Below are 20,616 nucleotides of genomic sequence, written 5' to 3' on the forward strand. Positions count from 1 at the left end.
CTCTGAGGCGAGGCGAGGGGGTGGGGGGTGTTCTGGGCTCCACGCCCTTCCTGGCCGGGTGGGCGTGTGGGGTGTGGGGTCCTTCCCAGAGCTCCTCAGACTTGCTCACGGTCCCCCCTTCGGTTCAGGACGCCCCCCCCGGTGGGAGGGATAGTGGGGGTGGTGTGGGGGGCCTTTGCTTCCCCCCAGCGGGGAGAGGGTGGTGTGAGGGCCTTTGCTTCCCCCCCCCCAGCGGGGAGGGGGTGGTGGGGGGTCTTCAGGCCCGCTCCTGCTCTGTCCCCCAGCAGGGGGGATGATGGTGGGGTGGGGGCTTTCCCCTCTGCTACCCTGTTTATTTCAGGGTCTTAACCCCCCCCCCTGCTTTCTGACTCCCAGTTAAAGACACCTCCTAAGAAGCAGTGCCCTTAATGGAGCCAGTGGTCTTCATCATAGAAGATCAGGGTTGGAAGGGACCTCAGGAGGTCATCTAGTCCAAAGCAGGACCAATCCCCAACTAAATTATCCCAGCCAGGGCTTTGTCGTAAAGATACAAGTCGCTGCCATCTGTGGGGAAGGAGTGATCCCCAACCCCTCTGCTCCCTGGCCCAGTCTGGCTGGGTGAGGATGCAGTGACAGGCCTGCTGCCCCCAAGCAGCACTAGGATTGAATTGGTTACTGGGGAGGAGGGAGCCTGGTTTAGCTCTTTACAGGAGAGCTGTTGGTTACCCCTCATGCTGTAAAGTCACTTTCTTTTCTTGTAAAGACTGAGCTGGCTGCGGCACCTTTAAAAACAAAACAAACTAGCCACATCTGTATGAAAACCACTTCCGCTGTTATTCCTGATACTTTAAAGTGTGCGCTTTAAGACTTGTGCTAAAGGTGGATTGGTGTATGTTTAACTGTAACAGGTCTTTTTTGAATAAGTAATATTTTAGGCTGTTTATACACTCTTTCCTATATAACTAACATCTAGTATTTATATAGAGCATTCTGTGTTATAAAAGTGTATGTATGTGTAAACCTCAGATGGAAATGGATCTTTTTACGGTACTGCAGTGAGCACATGGCCACAAAAAAATTCTGCTGTAACACTATGTTTTCACAAGTCCACAACCTTGAAATGTTCATATTTCAGGCTGGAGGTTTTCATGCTTGTTCTCTGCTCAAAGGGAGGAAAAAATGCTGTGAAGTTTAAGCAACATTTCTTTTGTTTCAGAGTAGCAGCCGTGTTAGTCTGTATCCGCAAAAAAAAAAAAAAAAAACAGGAGTACTTGTACTTTCTTTTGTTGTTTTTAAATGTGACTTCAGCCATTTTGCTGCAGTTTAAAAATGTAGTATGGCATTAATGATTAGTACCTTTTGCTTGAAGTTGGGGAAGGGGGAAATTGCCATATCAAGCATACTCAAAGAAGATTTAAAATCTAGAGATTTTTAGAGTTTTCTGAAGCCTTGTTCCTTATCTAACATCACTGCAAATTCTTGGTCAGGGACACATTGGGGTACGTTTGCTTATGTTAACCTGCTAGTGGGAACGCTTGGATGCAGGTGATCGTGAGATATGTACCCGGCTGATGGGTGCGGTTTAAATACCTACAGAAATAGAAGTGTCTCATTGAAATAGTCACAACTGAATGATCCAGAAAAGCTCCTTGCCTATCAGAGACCAGAGAAAATAATGGACTTGAGAAAAAAACAAGACACCACCTCCCTCCAAAACAAACCTTCCCAGGATCCTATGGTTTTTGGAGTCTTTGCAGCACTCTACAATGTTCTGTAAAAGCAGCAAAGAGTCCTGTGGCACCTTATAGACTAACAGATGTTTTGGAGCATGAGCTTTCGTGGGTGAATACCCACTTCATCAGATGCATGTAGTGGAACAATGTTCTGCAAATTCTTAAGTTTGAGCTTTTTTTTTTTTTTTTTTTTTTTTTAAGTCCCCGTTGTGTTGTCTACCTGTCGATTGTGAGCTCTCTGGGGCAGAGACTGTTCTGTTTTTTGGTTGGTTTTTTTTTTTTGTTTTCATAGAGTCAAGCACAGTGGATACTTGGTTCCTGATTAAAGTAGCACCAATTAACTTCATTAATATAAATAACCGAACTAGACAACTGTGTCAGTTGCCTTTCCAAGGAGATTTTACAAGCCCAGTCCTTGGGTCCACTAACATATTGGCTATCTGGCCTGAGGAAGGGACACAGCGAGTAAGCCAGTTTGATTTCAGATACATCAATCAGGAATGACCCTGGAAGTGAGGAAAATTATGCCATTTGGATCCAGGGTTCATGACTGTAGTACCTGAAGCCTCAGCACCCAGAGAAGATTTATCTCTTCCATTGTTGGACTGTTACTGTTGCTGCGGATGATTTGGGCTTTTAAGGAACTTATCTTTGTTGATATTGGAAGTTACCCATATAACAAGAAACAAGGTACCGAGCAGGTATCTGCTGATGTGTTTGTATTGGATACTCATCTGTTCTGCCGGAACAAGCCAATGTAGGTACTTGGTACAAGGTACTTTTTCAGTGCAGGACTCTTACTTGGCTCTAAGGAAGTCAGTACCACAGTAAGAGGCTGTAGGGCCATCTTCAGCAGTCTCCTAAGCCTTGAGCAAGTCTTCATTTTGAGAATGTTTTGGGGCTGCCCTCAAACATAAATTAATATGTTGGAATTTTAGGGTTTACTCTGCAGGGCTAAGGTGGCATCAGTCTCAGGAGTATGAATATGCAGAAGTAACCCTCTTGAACCACATAGTAGTTTTAAGGAATAGGTCATTAACTTAGTACTTACATAATGTTGATATGCATTACTTTGTTCATATTAACAACTCTGCACTACAGATCTTGTCTCTAAAGGCTCCATGACCCTATGGTGTGTCCGTGAGTGTTAACAATTTAACGTTCAACCTGTTTTGTTTTCTTAAGTGTGTTTACAGTAATTAAAGTGACCCTGGAAAAATAGAGCCAACAGCAAGAGGCTATCTTTTGTCTTAATATTCATATCTGCTTAGTCTACTGGTCAAAACCAAGTATCATTGCTATGGAACAGAGAGCTGTGGAAGTGGGACCTGGATTTTATTTCACATCAATAAAATTATTTATTTTTATCCCAGAATATTTTTTGTTGTTGAGGATTACACAAAGGAGGAAGGAAAAAAAAACAGGCTTTAAGTATCTTAGTATTATTGGCATTCAAACTCAAAATATTTAACTTTTTGTTAAACATGTTAACAGTCAATGAAGGTACACATTCTTCCTCTATTACTGTGGCTTACCCAGATGTATGATCCATGTGGTACCCCCTCTCCCCTCTGACATCCCCCAAAAATCAATTTTGTGGCTGTAACCTCACTAAAAAAGGAAGTAAGTATCTGCTTGCATGGTAGAGGGAAGTGGTAATACAAGTAAGTATTTTTATCATTGATCAGTGGGGGCTGGTAACATTTCAAAGCATGATAGCACAACTTGCATGTAAAAGTGCAAATACAGAGTCAGCTTAGAGGGGTATTTCAATTAAGTAATTGGACTAAGATATGAAAGATGTGGGTTGAATTTCTAGCTCTGCCACAGACTTCCTTGGCAAGTAATTTAATCTCTCTCTGCCTCAATTCCCCATCTATAAAATCGAGAAAATAATACTTACTTTTACCATGTTTTTGTCTTGTATATTCAGCTGAGACAGTGTGGTCTAGTTCAGTGGTTCTCGACCTTTTTTCATTTGCAGGCCCCTAAAAAATTTCAAATGGAGGTGCAGACCTTTTTGGAAATCTTAGGCATGGTCTGCAGACCCCCCAGAGATACGCAGAGAACAGGTTGAGAACCACTGGTCTAGATGGTAGAACTCTGGACTGGGATTCAGGAGATATGGGTTCTGCCAGTGGCATGCTGGGTGACTTTGGGCAAGTCACTTCATCTCTGTGCCTCAGTCACTCCCTCTGTAAAATGAAGGTAATGATGCTGATCTCCTTTGCAAAGCCCTTTGAGATTTGCTTTAAAAAAATTAACACCAAGTTTGAGTGTATATATCTACAGTATATATACTTATGCTCTGGTTTTGCTGTGAGGCACAAAAGCTCTGATCTTCTTGTGAATATGTGTGTGTAACTTTGAAAACTTTTTTTAACACATGACAAATTATTCTTGACTATATGAAGCTTTAGAAAATTAATTTGAGCAAAATAGGAGCACATCATCATGTGTCTAGACTGGCCTGTATTTATGACACGATGATACCAATATGCTCTTTTTACAGATTTTCAGATCTTATACTGTAGTAGATGAATAATAAAGGTTTTTAGTTAGGAAATGTGAGGTAGTCCTGAAACTGAAGTTGAATACTAGCATTACCAAGTTTAAGCAAGCCCCTTTAACCATACTGATTTAAAAAAACAACCAGATATAGAAGGGTAGTGAAGGTAGCTATTAAAAATAAAAATATATAACAAATGGAAGAAAGGGGGAAGTTGATAGTAATTGGATTGGAATTGTAGAAAATTTGTAAGAGATGCAAAGGGACACAAGGAAAAAAAATCTATGGTGAGCAGTGTTAAGCACAATAATTATATATTTAGATTTTATTAGGAACAAAAAGAATCCTGACAATTGTATTGGTCCATTACTAGGTGGAAATGCTATAATTAGCAATAACAATGCAGAAAAGGCAGAAATGTTTAATAAATATGAATTCTGTATTTGGGGAGAAAACAGATGATGCAGTCTCATCATATGTTGATGATAACTCTTTCCATTCTGCTAGTTTCTCTGGACGATATTAAGCAGAAGCTACTAAAGTTACACATTTTAAAATCAGCAGGTCCAAATAATATGCATCTGAGAGTTTTAAGAGCTGTCTGAGGAGCTCTCTGGATCATTAATGTAGATTCTCAATAAGCCTTGGAACACTGAGGAGTTCCAGAAGACTGTAAGAAAGCTAATGTTGTGCTAGTTTTTAAAAATGGTAAACAGGATGACCCTGGCAGTTTCAGTCTGTCAGCCTGACATCAATCTCGGGCAAGATACAGAGCAGTTTATATGGGATTCAATTAATCAAGAATTGAAGGAGAGTAATGGAAACCAACATGGGTTTATGGAAGATAATTTGACAGGTTTTAACTGGATAGCATCTTTTTAATGATTACTAGTTTGGTTGATTGAAGATAATAGTGTTGACATATTTAGATTTCTATAAGGTGTTTGACTTGGTGACATTTTGAGTAAAAACCTAGAATGATATAAAATTAACATGGCACACCTTAACAGGATTTAAAAATGTCTGATAGGTCTCAATGTAATTATAAATGGGGGATCATCATCGAGCAGATGGGTTTCCAGTGGGGCCCTGCAGGGATCATTTTTTTGGCCCTACGGTATTTAATGTATCAGTGACATGGATGAAAACAAAGTCATCACTGATAAAGTTTGCAGCTTACTGCAAAATTTGGGGAGCATTCAATTATGAAGAGGACAGGTCACTGATTCTGAGTGATCTGAATTTCTCGCTAAACTTGGTGCAAGCAAACAATATGCAATTTAATACTGCTAAATATATACATCTAGGAACAAGGAATATAGGCCATACTTACAGGATGGTGGACTCTATCCTGGGAAGCAGTGATTTTAAAAAAGATGTGGTGGATAATTAGTTGAAAGTAAGCTCCCAATGTGACTTTGTGGCAAAAAGAGCTAATGTGATCCTGGGATGCATAAACAGGGGACTTGAGAGGTTGTTTTACCTCTATACTTGACACTGATGTGACCATTACTAGCCAGGGATGGTGCCCACAATTAAGAGGGATGTTGATAAACTGTAGAGGCTGCAGAGAAAAACCAAAAGAGTGAATAAAGGATTAGAAAATATGCCTTATAGTGATAGATGGAAGGAGCTCAATCTGTTTAGTTTAATGAAGAGGAAATTAATGGGTGACTTGATTAGTCTGTAAGTACCTGTGTGGGGAACAAATATTTGATAATGCGTTCTTCCATCTAACTGAAAAAGGTATAATACAATCCAAAGGTTGGAAATTTATATTAAGACGTTCAGGCCAGGATTATACTACAGACCTATATCAGTATAATGGCGTTGCTCACAAGTGTGAAAAATCCACACCCTGAGCAATGTAATTATATCAACCTAACCCCCCGTGTAGACAGAGCTATGTCAATGGGAGGTCTTCTCCTGTCAACATAGCTACCGCCTCTCAGGGAGGTGGATTAATGATGCCGACTTCGATTCTGTAGTGCTATAAGTGAAGACAAGTCCTCAGACTGAAAATAAGATGTTAATTACCCTCACTATTGAATATTTACCACTGGAGTAGTTTACCAAGGGTCCTGGTGGATTATCCATCACTGGTAATTTTTAAATGAAGACTGCAGGTTTTACTAAAACATATACTGTTCTAGGAGTGTTTTTGAGAAGTTCTGTTGCCTGTGTTTTACAGGAAGTCAGATTAGATGGTCACAATGGTCCCTTCTGGTCTTGGAATTAAAGTTAATATTTAGTCAGGAGGTGTAAATTTTACCCATCTCTAGACTGACAGCAGGGCCATCCCTACCCATACACAAAGTACACAGCAGCATAGGGGCACCAAATTTTCCTGGTGCCCTGCGCAGTTGCGTGCTGCTCCAGCCCCGCCTCTTCCCGCCCCTGCTTCCCTCAAGCCCTCGCCCCGCCCCTGCTCCGCCCCAGTGCTGCTCCCACTCCCCTGAGGACTGCAGCGGGGCTGGGCCTGCACTCACCGGCGACGGGAAGTGCAGCAACCCGGCCCTAGCCGCACTGCCAGTGAGGGCTGGGGGGCAGTTCCTCCCTGCCCCCCCAAGCCAGCCCTGCCCACAGGGGGGCTGCGTAGGGCCCCAGAATACTTAGGGGTGGCCCTGACTGACAGTACAGTCTCCTGATTAGTGTGAATATGTGATCAGTAAAGCTGAGGTGTGCTGGTACCCATGTCATGTTCAGAACCCCATCTTAGACTATAAACCTGAGGGTCATAACCCCCCAAGGAATATTACAGACAGGTGTCCTTTCAAATTTTCTAAATGGAAGGTGGTCTCAAGTAGATTTGTGGGAGGTCCTGTATGGGGAAAAAAGTCCTCACTGGTGGTGGTTGTTATAATTATTTTTCCTAGCTCTAGTGTTCTATGCAGTCTCTTTATAATTGTATTTTCCTTTTTGTTTTAAAGGAGAAACACATCTGTAATGGAACATTCTGCTAGGAAGAAGAAAATCAACCTCCTAAGATAGTCAGATGATCTTGATTCCCCTTCCTGAGTGAGTAGTACAAGAGAAGACTCTCTTAGCATAATAAGAGTGCTTCAGAACTGAATGATTGAGGTAATGCTGAAAGAAAGACTTGTAAATGAGGTATTGGATGGCATGGGGAAGAGGACATTGCCTTACTCAAGGTTAATTGTTTGAAATTGAGGTGTGACCTGAGAAAATTGGATTATATGCAGAAATCACTGTAAAAAGGCAAGTTTTGTACCTTCAACCACTGGTTATGCATCGCTGTAGTCAATAAGTCTGTACTAGGCAAGTGAACTAGAGGAGAAAAGTGGGGAGGGTTGATGTCACCTAATGTCACAAACTCGCCACTCAACAATAAAGTGTTTGTAGGACTGCAACGGGTGGAAAGGGAAGAAGAGAAGAGCCATTGAAATCTCATGGGAGAACTACACATACCAATAACATTCACAAGATGACAAAGCAACAGAGAGTCCTGTGGCACCTTATAGACTAACAGATGTATTGGAGCATGAGCTTTCGTGGGTGAATACCCACTTCGTCGGATGGGTATTCACCCACGAAAGCTCATGCTCCAATACGTCTGTTGGTCTATAAGGTGCACAGAACTCTTTGCTGCTTTCACAGATCCAGACTAACACGGCTACACCTCTGATACAAGATGACAAAGTGATTCACGAAAACTTTGCCGGTAAAAGTTTGTGATAAATGATATAGCCAATATGTCTTTGTGTAAGCCCACCTGATTCATTTGCATATTGTAGTCTTACTGGCTGAAATATTCTTTTTTTTTATGAAAAGGGGAGATGCCATCTCTTTCAAAATCTCATTATTCAGCTGTTTATAGAGATGAATGGGAAGGGATGAGAGGAAAATAACAGTAATCTCTCTAGAAAGAGGGAACTTGTTGACCTTGGCCCCTAGCTAACAGAATACACAGAAGAAGGAGAGAGCAGAGTATTCATGAGAGAATACAGAGGTGAGAGCTTCTCAGGTGTGTGTACTTCTGTAGACTAAATTTATATAGCCTATAGATCTGTGTTTGGGTGTACGGGAGGCAGTGAATTAGGATGCATGGTAAGGGCTTGTCTAGACTAGAAAGTTATAATGCTTTAACTATAGTGGTATAGTTGAATCAGTACAACTCTCCTAGTGTGGATGCATGTATGGTGTCATAAAGATGCTTTAAACCCACATAGATAGTCATATGTGGGAAGGGGACAGGGATGAAAGTAAAATACAGCTCTTACTGGTACAGGTCCCACTTTGCCCCAGACGGAAGGGACGGGGCCAGGGGTGGAAATAAGTTACATTTCTTACCCGTACAGTCCAAACACAAGCAACCCACCTCTCCTACATACTTCATGAATCCCTCCCATTGCATGACTTAGATATAGAAAATAATGCTAATATTACTACTACCAGTACTGTCTGTAATAAAACTTTACTATGGGAATAAAACTGAAAACTCACTGTCACATTTTTCTCCTTGTCCTTCCTCCTCCTCCAGCCAGGCTGCCCGACGTGGCTAGGCTCCCCGTTCCTCTGACCCCCGCACTCAGCAGGGGCTCCCCTCTAGCTTGTAGCAGGGGGACTGGCTGAGGGAGAAGCCTCCCCAGGTAGCCTGCTGCCTGCATAAGAACAGTTTAAATTTAGCTGTTCACTCCACTGTCTGAACTCTGGGATTAGGGGCTATTTCTAGCATCCTTGTTAATTTCACTCAGGGTTGGTGGTGGTGGGAGGGTGTGTGTGGGGGGGGGTGTGTGACTAAAGCTGGGGCAGTTCTTTCTGCCCCCTGGATGAGACGATCTGCTGTAATATAATACTCAAAAAATACAATCAAAATCAGGAACCATTTCCAAGTTCAAATCTATGGGGCAGAAAAGAACTGCCCGGCTTTGGTCACCCTTCTCCCCCCCGCAACCCTGAGTGAAATTAACAAGGATGCCAGAAATAGCCCTGAATCCCAGGGCTCAGACCGCAGAGTGAACAGCTAAGTTTAAACTGTTCCTATGCAGGCAGCAGGCTACCTGGGGCGGCTTCTCCTTCAGCCAGTCCCCCTGCTAGAAGCTAGAGGGGAGCCCCTGTTGAGTGGGAGGGTCGGGGGAACGCGGAGCCTAGCCGCATCGGGCATTCTGGCTGGAGGAGGAGAGGGAGAGAAACAACAAACAAATGCGACGGTGAGTTTTCCCTTTCCAAGCATTTATTAGCTTTGAGTTTGAACTTTTTGTTATGCAGCCAAAAGAGGTGAAAGTAAGCCAGTACTGAATGCTCCACTTACTTGCCAGTACACTACTGCCACCTTTTTTTTTACCGGTACTCCGTACTGGCTTACTTTCACCTCTGGAAGGTATGAGTCACCTTTACATCGATGTAACTGTGCCTGCACTAGGGTTTTTACCAGTATAACAACTACATAGCTCAGTTAGGGGTGTGATTGATTTATTTAAACCAAAGTATACTGGTAAAACTTAAGTGTAGATTTGACCTTTGTCCTGGTGTTACCGTTGTACACTCTTACCTGTGCTGTTTTATAAATGGTGCTCTCTATTACATTTTCACCATCCCATGAATATTTTCACTAGTACCAGTAAGTTAATGCTAATTTAAAAAAAAATACCAGTCTTAATTCTTGAATTTGAGTGAAAATGAATGTTGACTAGACAAAAGACTCCTAATGTTCTAATTCAGTCAGACTTTAGTCTACTGGAAAAATCAAATATATTTCTGTATTCAATGTAATTGCATTTACTGTCTTTTTTTTTTTTTTTTTTTTAGGCCTGAAAGGAAAGTATTAAGATTGCTGTTTACAGTCAGTTCAGTGGAAGTGCAATTAAACAAGTATGGAAGTAGAAAATGAGCAGATATATAATGTTAACCCAACAGGTATATAACATCTTTAGTTTTTGTATTTAAACTATTAATTGACACTGGAATTTCTTTTATTTGTAAAATGTATTTTGGTGGCTTCTTTAAAGATCTTCATAACAAACTTGAAGAAATAATCAATTTAGAAACGGTTCTTCTAACTGTATTACATTTGCTGCCTGATGTATTTCTTTTAAAATTGGAATAATTGTATGCAAATAAAATCTGTTCCTTAGGAGTTCCTCTTTTCCTCCTGTTTGTTTTTGTTTGCAACATCCCAAGTGGTTGCTTAACTAGAATACTAGATGATAGTGACTTTGAAGTCATCATAATCTGATGTTTATTATTACTGTCACAGCAACTAGTTGTGATGTCACAAACACAGGAATGACTTCAGGTCACAATTAAACAAGAGCAAATAAACTCCTTTTGGAGCAGAGATTTTTGCTCTCATGTAACTGTCCCTAGGATTAAAAGCAGAGGAAACACATAATAAGAACATAACATAAGACTGGGAACTGGGTCAGACCAGTAGTCCATCTAGTCCAGTATCCTGTCTTCTGACAGTGGCCAGATGCTGCAGAGGGAATTAACAGAACACAGCAAGTTATTGAGTAATCCATCCCCTGTCATCCAGTCCTGGCTTCTGGCAGTCTGAGGTTTAGGGACATCTAGAACATGAGATTGTGTTCCTGACCATATTGATTTATAACTATTGGTGGACCTGTCTTCTGTGAACTTACCTAATTCTTTTGTGAACCCAGTTATATTTTTGGCCTTCACAACATCTCCTGGCAATGAGTTCCACAGGTTGACCATGTGGTGCGAAGAAGTACTTCCTTTCGTTTGTTTAAAACTTGCTGTTTATTAATTTCTTTGGGTGAGCCCTGGTATTATGGGAAGGGGTAACTAACACTTCTCTAGTCACTTTCACCACACCATTCAGGATTTCGTAATCTTCTGTTATATTCCTCCTCAATGATCTCAGGCCCAGTCTTTTTAATTTCTCCTCCTATTACTCCTGAGGGAATTCTGCACCAAAAAATTAAAAATTCTGCACACAATATTTTAAAATTCTGCACATTTTATTTGTCAAAGTAACACAATATAATTGCTTTAGTTTCAGTTATTTCAGTAATTTATTTCAAAATACATGTAAGTATGTCTGTAACAATACAGACAATAAAAAAGATTCAGGAAATGTTTTTTGACAAATAGATTCCTTACTAGGCATATTAGTGCAGAAGTCTGAGTCAGGCACATGTGGCCTGGCACCCCCCACCCATTCAGCCCCTGGCTCAGTGCTGTGTCCCCACTTCAGTCTGTCCCCCCGCTAGCCCTTCTGAATGCCAGTGCATGACCCCCCAGCAGCTCTATGTGCCCTGCTCGGTCTGTCCCTCCCCCGTGTCCTGTGCCGCCTCACCTGACCTCTGCCTCCTCCCTCTCTGTGGTTAACTGCTCTGGCTTATGAGCCGGCTTCCCTCTCTTGTGATGCCACAGCAGCCCCTGGTGGGCAAAATATGTAATTGCAGCGACTCTCTCTGGCAAAATGTATTTTCTGCGGGGGTGGGAGGGAATCTGCAGGGGACATGAATTCTGCATGTGTGCAGTGGCGCACAGTTCCCCCAGGAGTATCATATGGAAGCAATTCCATTCTCACAATTGGTTTTGTTGCCATTTTCTGTACCTTTTCCATTTCTAATATATCTTTATTTGAGACAGGGCTACCAGAACTATTCGCAGTATTCAAGGTGTGGGCGTATCATGGATTTATATTGTGACAATATTTTTTTGTCTTATTATCTATCTCTTCCCTAATAGTTCCTAACACTCTGTTAGCTTGACTGCCACTGAGCAGATGTTTTTGGAGAATTATACGCTATCACTCCAAGATCTTTGAGTGGTAACAGCAGATTTAGACCCCATCACTTTATATGTATAGTTGGGAGTATGTTTTCCAATGTGCAGCACTTTGCATTTATCAACATTGAATTTCATCTGCCATTTTGTTGTCTAGTCACCTAGTTTTGTAAGATTCCTTGGTAACTCTTAGCTAAGTCCAAAGCTGACTGCAATCTTGAGTAACTTTGTACCATCTGCAAACTTTACCATCTAACTGTTCTTCCCATTTTCCTCATAACTTATGAATACAATGAACAGCACTGATCTCAGTACAAATCCTCAGGAGACCTCACTATTTATCCCTTTCCACTGTGGGGAAAAAAATGACCATTTATTCCCACCCTTTGTTTCCCGTCTTTTAAACAGTTACTGATCCACGAGAGGACTTTCCCCTCTTGTCCCATGACTGTTTACTTTGCTTAAGAGCCATTGGTGAGGGACCATCTCAAAGGCTTTCTGAAAGTCCAAGTACACTATATCCACTGGATCACCCTTGTCCTCCACATGCTTGTTGACCCTCTCAAAGAATTCTGATAGACTGGAGAGGCATGATTCCTTTTTACAAAAGCCTCTGTATTGCTAAACTCATCCTGATCATAAACTTAATAGAAGATGAACTGGTTGTACTTGCTCAGTAAGTACTATGAGTCTCAGGCTCTCCTTTATACTAGAAAACTGGACTGACTTAACTAAATTAATGGCGTTAAACCCAATGTAGGTGCACTTTAAGCACATTCATTTTTGCTTAAATTGCTTCAGATTATCAGTTTTAAGATAAATTTATAGAAGTCAAGGTTAAAGGTTTTAAGTGTTACTACATTAGTGGTTGTATCAGTTTAACTAGATCAATTTAGCTAAACTGGTTCACTTCTTTATTATGGGTAAAGGCTTACAGTGAAACTATTCAAACAAATCTTTTTTCTATTTGTACTTAAATATTTATTTAAATAGTAAACACTTTTTAGAGAGAGAAACTTCTAGTTACTCTTCTCAAACTGCACTTAATGCATTTACCCCGCTCTGTAGTGGAGGACAAAACGATAGAGCTTAAAACATACTGGTAATTGTGTATGGCCGAGTGCCAAAACTAATGCTTAATTGTTTAACATACTCTTAGTCTAATGAGGTGACTAATTCTCACTGTGATCTAGTTCCTTACAGAATTATAAAGGTAAGCTGTTTTTGCACAGACGAGGAAAAAGTATGTTCTCAATAGCCTTTGTTCAAATTTTTTTTTTTTTAAATAGTCACTTTGACGTTGATAGTAAGTATGTAATGTTTTAGCATTGCAACAATGTGCTGGCCCTTTGAGGTTTAGGAGTACTTCTGGAAAGATTTCCATATTACTGATCTAGAGACTGAGACCAGAGTTGAATGACCAGGGTTGACTGTAGCGTCACTCTTGTCACGCTGCCTGGTATACGGTTAAGAGTGCCAATCTCAGGTCATATTGCCAAAATACAGGGCATGTACTCCAGACAGGTGATATATTCTATCACCAAGCCAATAACAACTATATGCTTTCAAAATACTATACTAGTTATTATGAAGCCAGAGACAGGCCTCTTCAGGCACTCTAGGCCCTCAGGCGCCATCCAGACAACCAGACTTCTGTGTTAAATGACCATTAGAACTAGAAATCACATATATTAGGTTCTTCCAACTCCAAGGAGCCAGACACACTCTCCAGATCAACATGTACTTTCAGGATCTCACCAAATACTACGCTGCAGCCAATCTTTAGTAACCTAACTAAAGATTTAGCAATAAAAAAGAAGAGTTATTAAATGGTTAACATGAATCATATAATTACAGCTGATTTCAGAATATGTAGATCAGGATAATAGGAGTGATGTTAAATCTGCCAGTTCGTGTAAAGTTTTTCTGGTGCCTCTCAAATATTGGGATCCTCAGTCCATTGTTCAAAGCTTTTTTTGTTAGAAATCACAGTCCAGAGATGTGGAACAGGAAAGAGGCAAAGAAATGATGGCTCACTCTCCAATTTATACCCCAAGTCCATGTGCATGGAAAGTTACTGTCTCAAACATGGAGTCAGAGTTCATATGTTCTATGTGCCTTGCTGAGTCATGAGGCATCCATTGTCTACATGCTCTCTGAGGCATCTTCAGGAAGAGTTTGAATCTCTTTAATGGCCTATCAATCATGCTGGCAGGCTTTGATGTAAATCTGTCTTGGGCATGTACCCAGGAACACATGTTTGAGATACAAACAGATAGCAAAGATTCATAACTTCATACACAATGATAATACATAAATATAAACAGGATAACAATGTTCAGCAGATCACAACTTCTCCAGTGATACCTTACAAGGCATACTTTGCACAAGATTTGCTGCAATTGTATAACGGTGGTTGCCACAATAGTAGAGGGTCACCTTCATTTTATACAGTCACAACTCTCCCTTCAGTAGTAAGGACAAAGCTGGCTCAGGGTAATTCTCATCTAGTCTCTTCCTGAGAAGCAAGAGAGCAGGGATTGCTAGGAAGAGTAGTTTTTTGGTGATTGAGTTGTAGACCTGGGCTGAGGAAGGACATTGTGGGAGATCAGGGTGTAAATAAACCCACTTCCCCCCCCCGCCCCTCCTTAGTTTTATACAGTTCTGTTTTACTTTATAAAGATGCTGGGCAAACTTATATGAAGCCTAAGTTAAGGGGAATATCTTTCACAGACAAGGGTCTTGTTTTTTTGTTTAGATTGTTTCCAACATGAGAGGAACCATTTTTAAGTAAGTAATTAGTGGAAAAGGGTGACTTGCAGTTAAATGGTAATGCAGCCATTCCATTCTAACATTCAGATCTGGAAACACTAATATTGCAGCATGATTTAATTGATTCTGACAACAAACACTTGCATCAAGCGTTCTTCATTCTGAAATATGTAAATTTATGAACTGTAGTTGTCTTTGACACCGGCAGATACTTTGAAGTTGGAATTGCTTCATTACAGCATTTTGTTCTCAATTACCATCCATAAAACTGCTTAGTTTTGAAAATATTTCAGTTCTGAGAAACGTAGCCCAATGGAAATTGCCAGATAGTATTTACTATAATGAAGTAATGTCACTTTAAAAAAAATTGTACATGAATTGAGTGCATGTGGAAGTGCTAGATTGATAGCTGGGAAGTTTAAAATTTTCTGTTCATCCACAGAACAGATTAAGTACAGGCAGACATGTTTTCAAATGTCTGTTTTAAAAATAGAAAAAATGCTAAGGGCCCCACTCTGCAAACCTTCAGCATGTACACATAGTTGGAATTCTATTTTAAAAACTAAAGTCTGAGCCTACAAGCCGCATTATTGGGTGAAGCTCTTACTTAAGAGTGTAGTCCCATTTACTGCAATGAAACTATACGTAGGTGTAAGCATTGTGTCCAGGAGTGTTTGCAGAGCCAGCCCAATAAAGTATAATGAAACACTTCCTATTTTATGTTGTTGCATCTAGGTAAAGATTCCAATTTTTTTAAAAAAAGTTGTTACTGCTTATCAACCGGTAAGACAGTTCTTCATTGGTGGCATGCTGAGAAATTTGCAAGTGTGTGCTCTTGCAGTTTATCTCTTTTTTTTTTTTTTTTTTTCCTATTGCAGCCAGTGGTACTCTATGAATTTTCCTTAAGGAAAATTCATATGTTTTACTGAGTTTGAGAGACATTATAAACCCAAGTAGCTCCATGCTCGTTTACAGAACCTCTTTACTTGGTTTATCTACTTGTAAAATATTCATTCAGTTGCTCTTCACCCACCCACATACATGTTCTTTGGCATGTAGCCTAGGAGAGCTTTATTTCCCATTATGCTACTGCACCGGCAATGGAAAAGCAACAAATTTGCCTTAAATAAAAGTAATTGGAATGTGGCCAGGTACTTTGGTTCAGCAACCTTACATCTAATATTTCTTTTATATGACAGGTTTCCATTTTAAAGATGTAATTTTTTAAAATCATGATGAATATTTTGCATAACTTTTATGATAACCGTTTAAAGCGGTAACTAGATTTTTCTTTGTGTCTTCTCTCTTTTGAGAACTTGATCATCTAAGTGACACTCCATTTTCTGGTGAGGAAGAAAATGGTGGAAGTGAGGAAATAAAGACTGAAATCAATGGAAATTGGATAGCTGCATCTTCCATTAATGAAGCTAAAATTAATGCTAGAGCAAAGAGGCGGTTAAGGAAAAATTCTTCTCGTGATTCTGGGAGAGGAGACTCTGTTAGTGATAATGGAGAGACACTGAAAAGTGGAGTCACTGCACCAACTAGTCCAAAGGGAAAATTTCTGGACAGACGATCCCGGTCTGGAAAAGGAAGGGGACTACCAAAGAAAGGTTGGTGTAGCCTACTAAGAAGGGTCTCTGCTTATGGGCTTTCGTCTAAAAGCCTGTTTTTTCCATTTGGATTATCTTCTGCCTAAAGAACATTTTCTGTCTATCCTCCCATTCAGTAGCTCTTTTTATAATGGTTGTATGGGGAAGGCCACAGCAGATAGCAATCTTCAATAATGGATTATAGTGTGCGTGCACACACACGCATTATTCGTTATACCAAGCACAATCAACTTCTTTCTTTAGGATACTACATTGTTGTTATATCATAATGTACAGTACAATCTACAGATCTTGAGGTTTTATGATGGAATTTATATCTGGGATACTCCCTTTAATAACTTAAAGCCCAATTATTTCAATCTTCAGCACTCTTCATGCTGCCTCATGTTGCTTACAATTTCCTGACTCAAGTGATGCAAAGCTCAAATGGCTGGGAGTTGAAAGATACTTCTGCATATCCCAGAAAATCTGAGTCTTACACACACATGCCTGAATGAGGCATGGTAGTATGGAGATATTTTGAGATCAACCCAGCATTTACCATAAGCTGGCTATCTCTTTTTTTCACTTTTGCATGTTTTGCTAGGTGGTGCAGGTGGCAAAGGTGTTTGGGGTACACCAGGGCAAGTGTATGACGTGGAGGAAGTGGATATTAAAGATCCCAACTATGACGATGACCAGGTGAGCAAATGTTTTGTCTTATACAGTGCAAGTTTGAGATGGAAATAGCCTTTTTATTCACTGTAATTGATGCGACATTTATAAAGGCTTGATTCTAAAGATGTTAAACACTGGCCCTGATAAAGTGTTTGCTTAACTTTAAGCACGTGAGTAGGCCCATTCACTAGCAAAGAGGTCGGTGTAGCCTTTTAAGGTGTCTTGGTTTGTCTAGTGGGACTACTCATGCTTAAATTAAACGTATGCTTAAAGTGCTTTGCTGGATCAGGGCCATGGTACTTAGCACCTTGCAGGATTCAGCTCTAATTCTGTAAAAACTAATGGACATTCAACAAAAAATGTTTGTTTCTCAGTCCCTTTAAATTGTAATTAACATATATATTTTTATAAAAATGCCTACATTCTTGTATTGGTTTTACTACAAAACTAGTGTTCACAAATCATCAGGGTCTCTTACTACAGTAATATTTTGAAGTGTTAAGTTGGTATCAACAGAAGTGAAAACAAATTCCATTTTCAGTATTTAGATACCGCTAGTGTTGGTACTGATTTTTAAGGTGCCTATTGCACATGGATAAAAAGAATAGTAGATAAATCAGGTTCTTGACATATACTTTATACTAAAGATGCAGAGGTACAACTGCTCAGTATGTGTGGTAGCTTTTTCTCTGTTTTAAATTATTGGACATGAACACTAACTACTGCAGGTCTCTGAAGGAGTTCAAAGCCAGTACACCTTTCAGTTTTTAACTCTTTGTGCAGTTGCTCATTGTACAGACTCTGTGCAGTTGGTAGGGGGAGAAATTGGTCATATGTTCCTATCTTCAGTATTTGGGTATGAACCAAGATACAGTCAATTTCAAAGTGGAACACTGTGGCTTTTTAATACAGTGGTGCACATCAAATCTAGGAAATCAGCTTGATGCACTGCTTTGAAGGTAAAATATAGATCTAATGGCTGAAGTCAAAAGATTATTTAACAGATGTTGACACCACTGCCCACACTGTATCAGAGCTTAAGGGGGTGTATCTTGACAGCTAAAAAGAGATGCATAAAGTAGTCACTGTTGTATCTTGGCCCTCTCAAATAGCTTATAGTAGCTTGTTGAGGGCTGAGAATAGGTAGTCTGAATCTAAGGCTACCGACAATATTTAAAGAGCCTAGGACAGAGATCTCCAAACTCTGAGGTGCAGAGGAATGTTCAGGGAGGCATGGTGGGGCCTGGGTCAGCCCCCACAGTGGATAAAGCACCACCTAGCCCCGCTCTGCCCCCATTTCTGCTCCAGCCCCAACCTCTGCCTCCAACCGTGGCTCTGTTCCCGGCCCCAGCTGTGGCCCCAGCCCTGCCCCCTTACTTCTGTCTGTGCCCACCCCCGGAGGGCCGGGAGTGAAGCCATGGCTCCAGGGGAGTCGGGATATAGACAGGTAAAGAGGGGGCATGACCGTGAAAAGTTTGGGGACCACTGGCCTAGGATAAGTGTGTAAATATCCACCCTCAAGTGTGGCTTTCCCTTCCAGGGCTTCCAGTTGAATGGGTCATAGGGAGTTGTAGACCCAGATTTAAAAAAAAAAAAGTCTCCAAACATTTAAAAATCAATCCGAACTGCTGAGTCAGACACTTTAAGCACTGTCTTACCAAAGCTGCTTCTCTCAATTTATGCAAGACACTGTGGGATGTTTTTTTCAGGCTACGTTAAGTACTGGTTTCCTCTTTAGCTTCCTCATTAGACAGCACCATGTTACACTTTGTCCAAGCTGTGATGGTTCTCTTGTATATGGAGGCTGCAGTACCCCAGTGAACTACAAATGAATATCCTATGCAGTGTGCAGCACAGTCTCTGTTAGGGTGGTCCAGGACACTAATATATCTATTCCTCCCATGCCCCCACCCAGACATAACCTGTTAAGGAATTGTCCTTCCATCCCATTCCTTCCACACTCTCACACCCCTATCTACCTACTTCTGAAAATTAGCAGGTCAGTTCAGGAGGAGTGGGGAATGGAGGGATATGGAGGAAGATTGGCTGTGCTGGAGTTCTGGTTCTTAGGCTTATATTGCCTTGCAAGGTCAGGCTGCTTCTTTATCGTGGAGGGGAGAGTAGCTTTTGGGGGAAAGATACAAGGTGTCTGGTTAAGAGTTTGCCTTCCTGCAGAGCTGGATATGAGTTTGTCTCCTTCCCTTCTATGTATGGTACTTGAAAACTTTTGTTTCTAACAATAATGTTGCCAGAAGAATCCTAGGTGCTTACGATGTTGGAAGTTCTAATGTTACTTACTAGTAGATTCAGCTTTTATATTTTTGGGAAATGTTATCTTTGTTCTAGAACTGATGTTTCCACAGACTGATTTACAAAGGCATGATGCAGTCATTGCTGATAGAAATCTTGGCTGCAAGTACCAAAGAGTTCATTATTTAAAAAGCATTTAAGCTCTGCAATAAAGAGAACAAGAGAGACGCTGCTGCTGTTCAGATGCAGTATCTGATTTCTTTTGTTTTTTTAAACAGGAAAATTGTGTCTATGAAACTGTAGTTCCACCTTTGGATGAAAGAGCATTTGATAAAACTTTAACACCAATGTTACAGGAATACTTTGAACATGGAGATACTAATGAAGTTGCGGTATGTCTGACAACTTGTATTTTTAAAAATATCACACTTGACATGGGAAGTCACAGCCAGTTACAAACGAAATTATAGAGGTGCTGATATGGAAATGCAGTTAAGGCACCCAAACAACCTTCCCTCTGCCCTTGTAGTGATTATTTGAAATTTTTTTATTAAATCTTTTAAATCTTTTATTAATTGTTAACATTTTTTATTAAAATGTTAATATATTTTCTTCAAATCTTATTTAGGAGATGCTGAGGGATTTAAATCTTGGTGAAATGAAATACAGTGTGCCAGTGTTGGCTGTATCATTGTCATTAGAGGGGAAGGCTAGTCACAGAGAAATGACATCTAAGCTCCTCTCTGACCTTTGTGGGACAGTAGTGAGCACAAGTGATGTGGAAAAATCATTTGATAGACTACTGAAAGAACTACCTGAGTTGATGTTGGATTCTCCCAGAGCACCACAGGTATGCCTACAGCCCTTTGCACCAGATCTTTGACTTTAACCTCCGTGGCTGGTGTTGTTCAGTTAAACTGCTTCATGAAATAAGGTGTAATGTATTTTAGTGATATTATCACTTGTATGCTGTAGCTCCCTTCTGTCTCACCACTCCCCTTCCTAACTCCCAGACCGGTGTTTTAATTTGAGAAGTTTCCCTTTTTTTTTTTAAATTTGTGTAGCAAAACTAACCCTTATTCAAGTAGTGTTCCTATAGGTGCCCCACTTCAGGTGCGCATGTGCTCCATTTACCTCTGACCAGATTTTTTGTTTGTAGTAGTGCCCGTTTAGCCCTCGCAGGCACGCCAGATATTCTTGTGCCCCATTCCAAGGATACATAAAGCTGTGCAGGCAAACTGCTCTCAGTTCCTTCTCAGCTGCCTGATGGCCTGAGACAGAGCTTCTAGTGTGCACACTTCAGCTTTGCTCTAGTTTGGCCTCGAGTCTTTAGTTCCGTTTTAGTTCTTTTGATGATCATACTGTAACGCAGAGTGTCTCCTGT

General features: G+C 40.6%; 1 protein-coding gene across 4 annotated transcripts in view; it reads left to right on the forward strand.

The window, feature by feature from the left end:
* The window catches only part of PDCD4 (programmed cell death 4), a 33,851-nt gene that overhangs the window by 281 nt on the left and 12,954 nt on the right, over window positions 1-20,616 (forward strand). For 2 of the 4 annotated variants that reach the window (XM_039547732.1, XM_039547735.1), the window contains exons 2-7: window positions 7,152-7,239; window positions 9,991-10,098; window positions 16,026-16,325; window positions 16,912-17,006; window positions 19,511-19,624; window positions 19,861-20,082. In XM_039547732.1, coding sequence (XP_039403666.1) covers window positions 10,056-10,098; window positions 16,026-16,325; window positions 16,912-17,006; window positions 19,511-19,624; window positions 19,861-20,082 — 774 coding nt within the window. In that variant the 5' untranslated portion in view covers window positions 7,152-7,239; window positions 9,991-10,055. Of the gene's footprint in view, window positions 1-7,151; window positions 7,240-7,320; window positions 7,441-8,021; window positions 8,192-9,990; window positions 10,099-16,025; window positions 16,326-16,911; window positions 17,007-19,510; window positions 19,625-19,860; window positions 20,083-20,616 lie in introns of those variants that run through there. The other 2 variants (XM_039547734.1, XM_039547733.1) reach the window with 2 other exon arrangements.

The sequence above is a fragment of the Mauremys reevesii genome, linkage group 7, assembly GCF_016161935.1.
Source record: "Mauremys reevesii isolate NIE-2019 linkage group 7, ASM1616193v1, whole genome shotgun sequence".
Lineage (NCBI taxonomy): Eukaryota > Metazoa > Chordata > Testudines > Geoemydidae > Mauremys > Mauremys reevesii.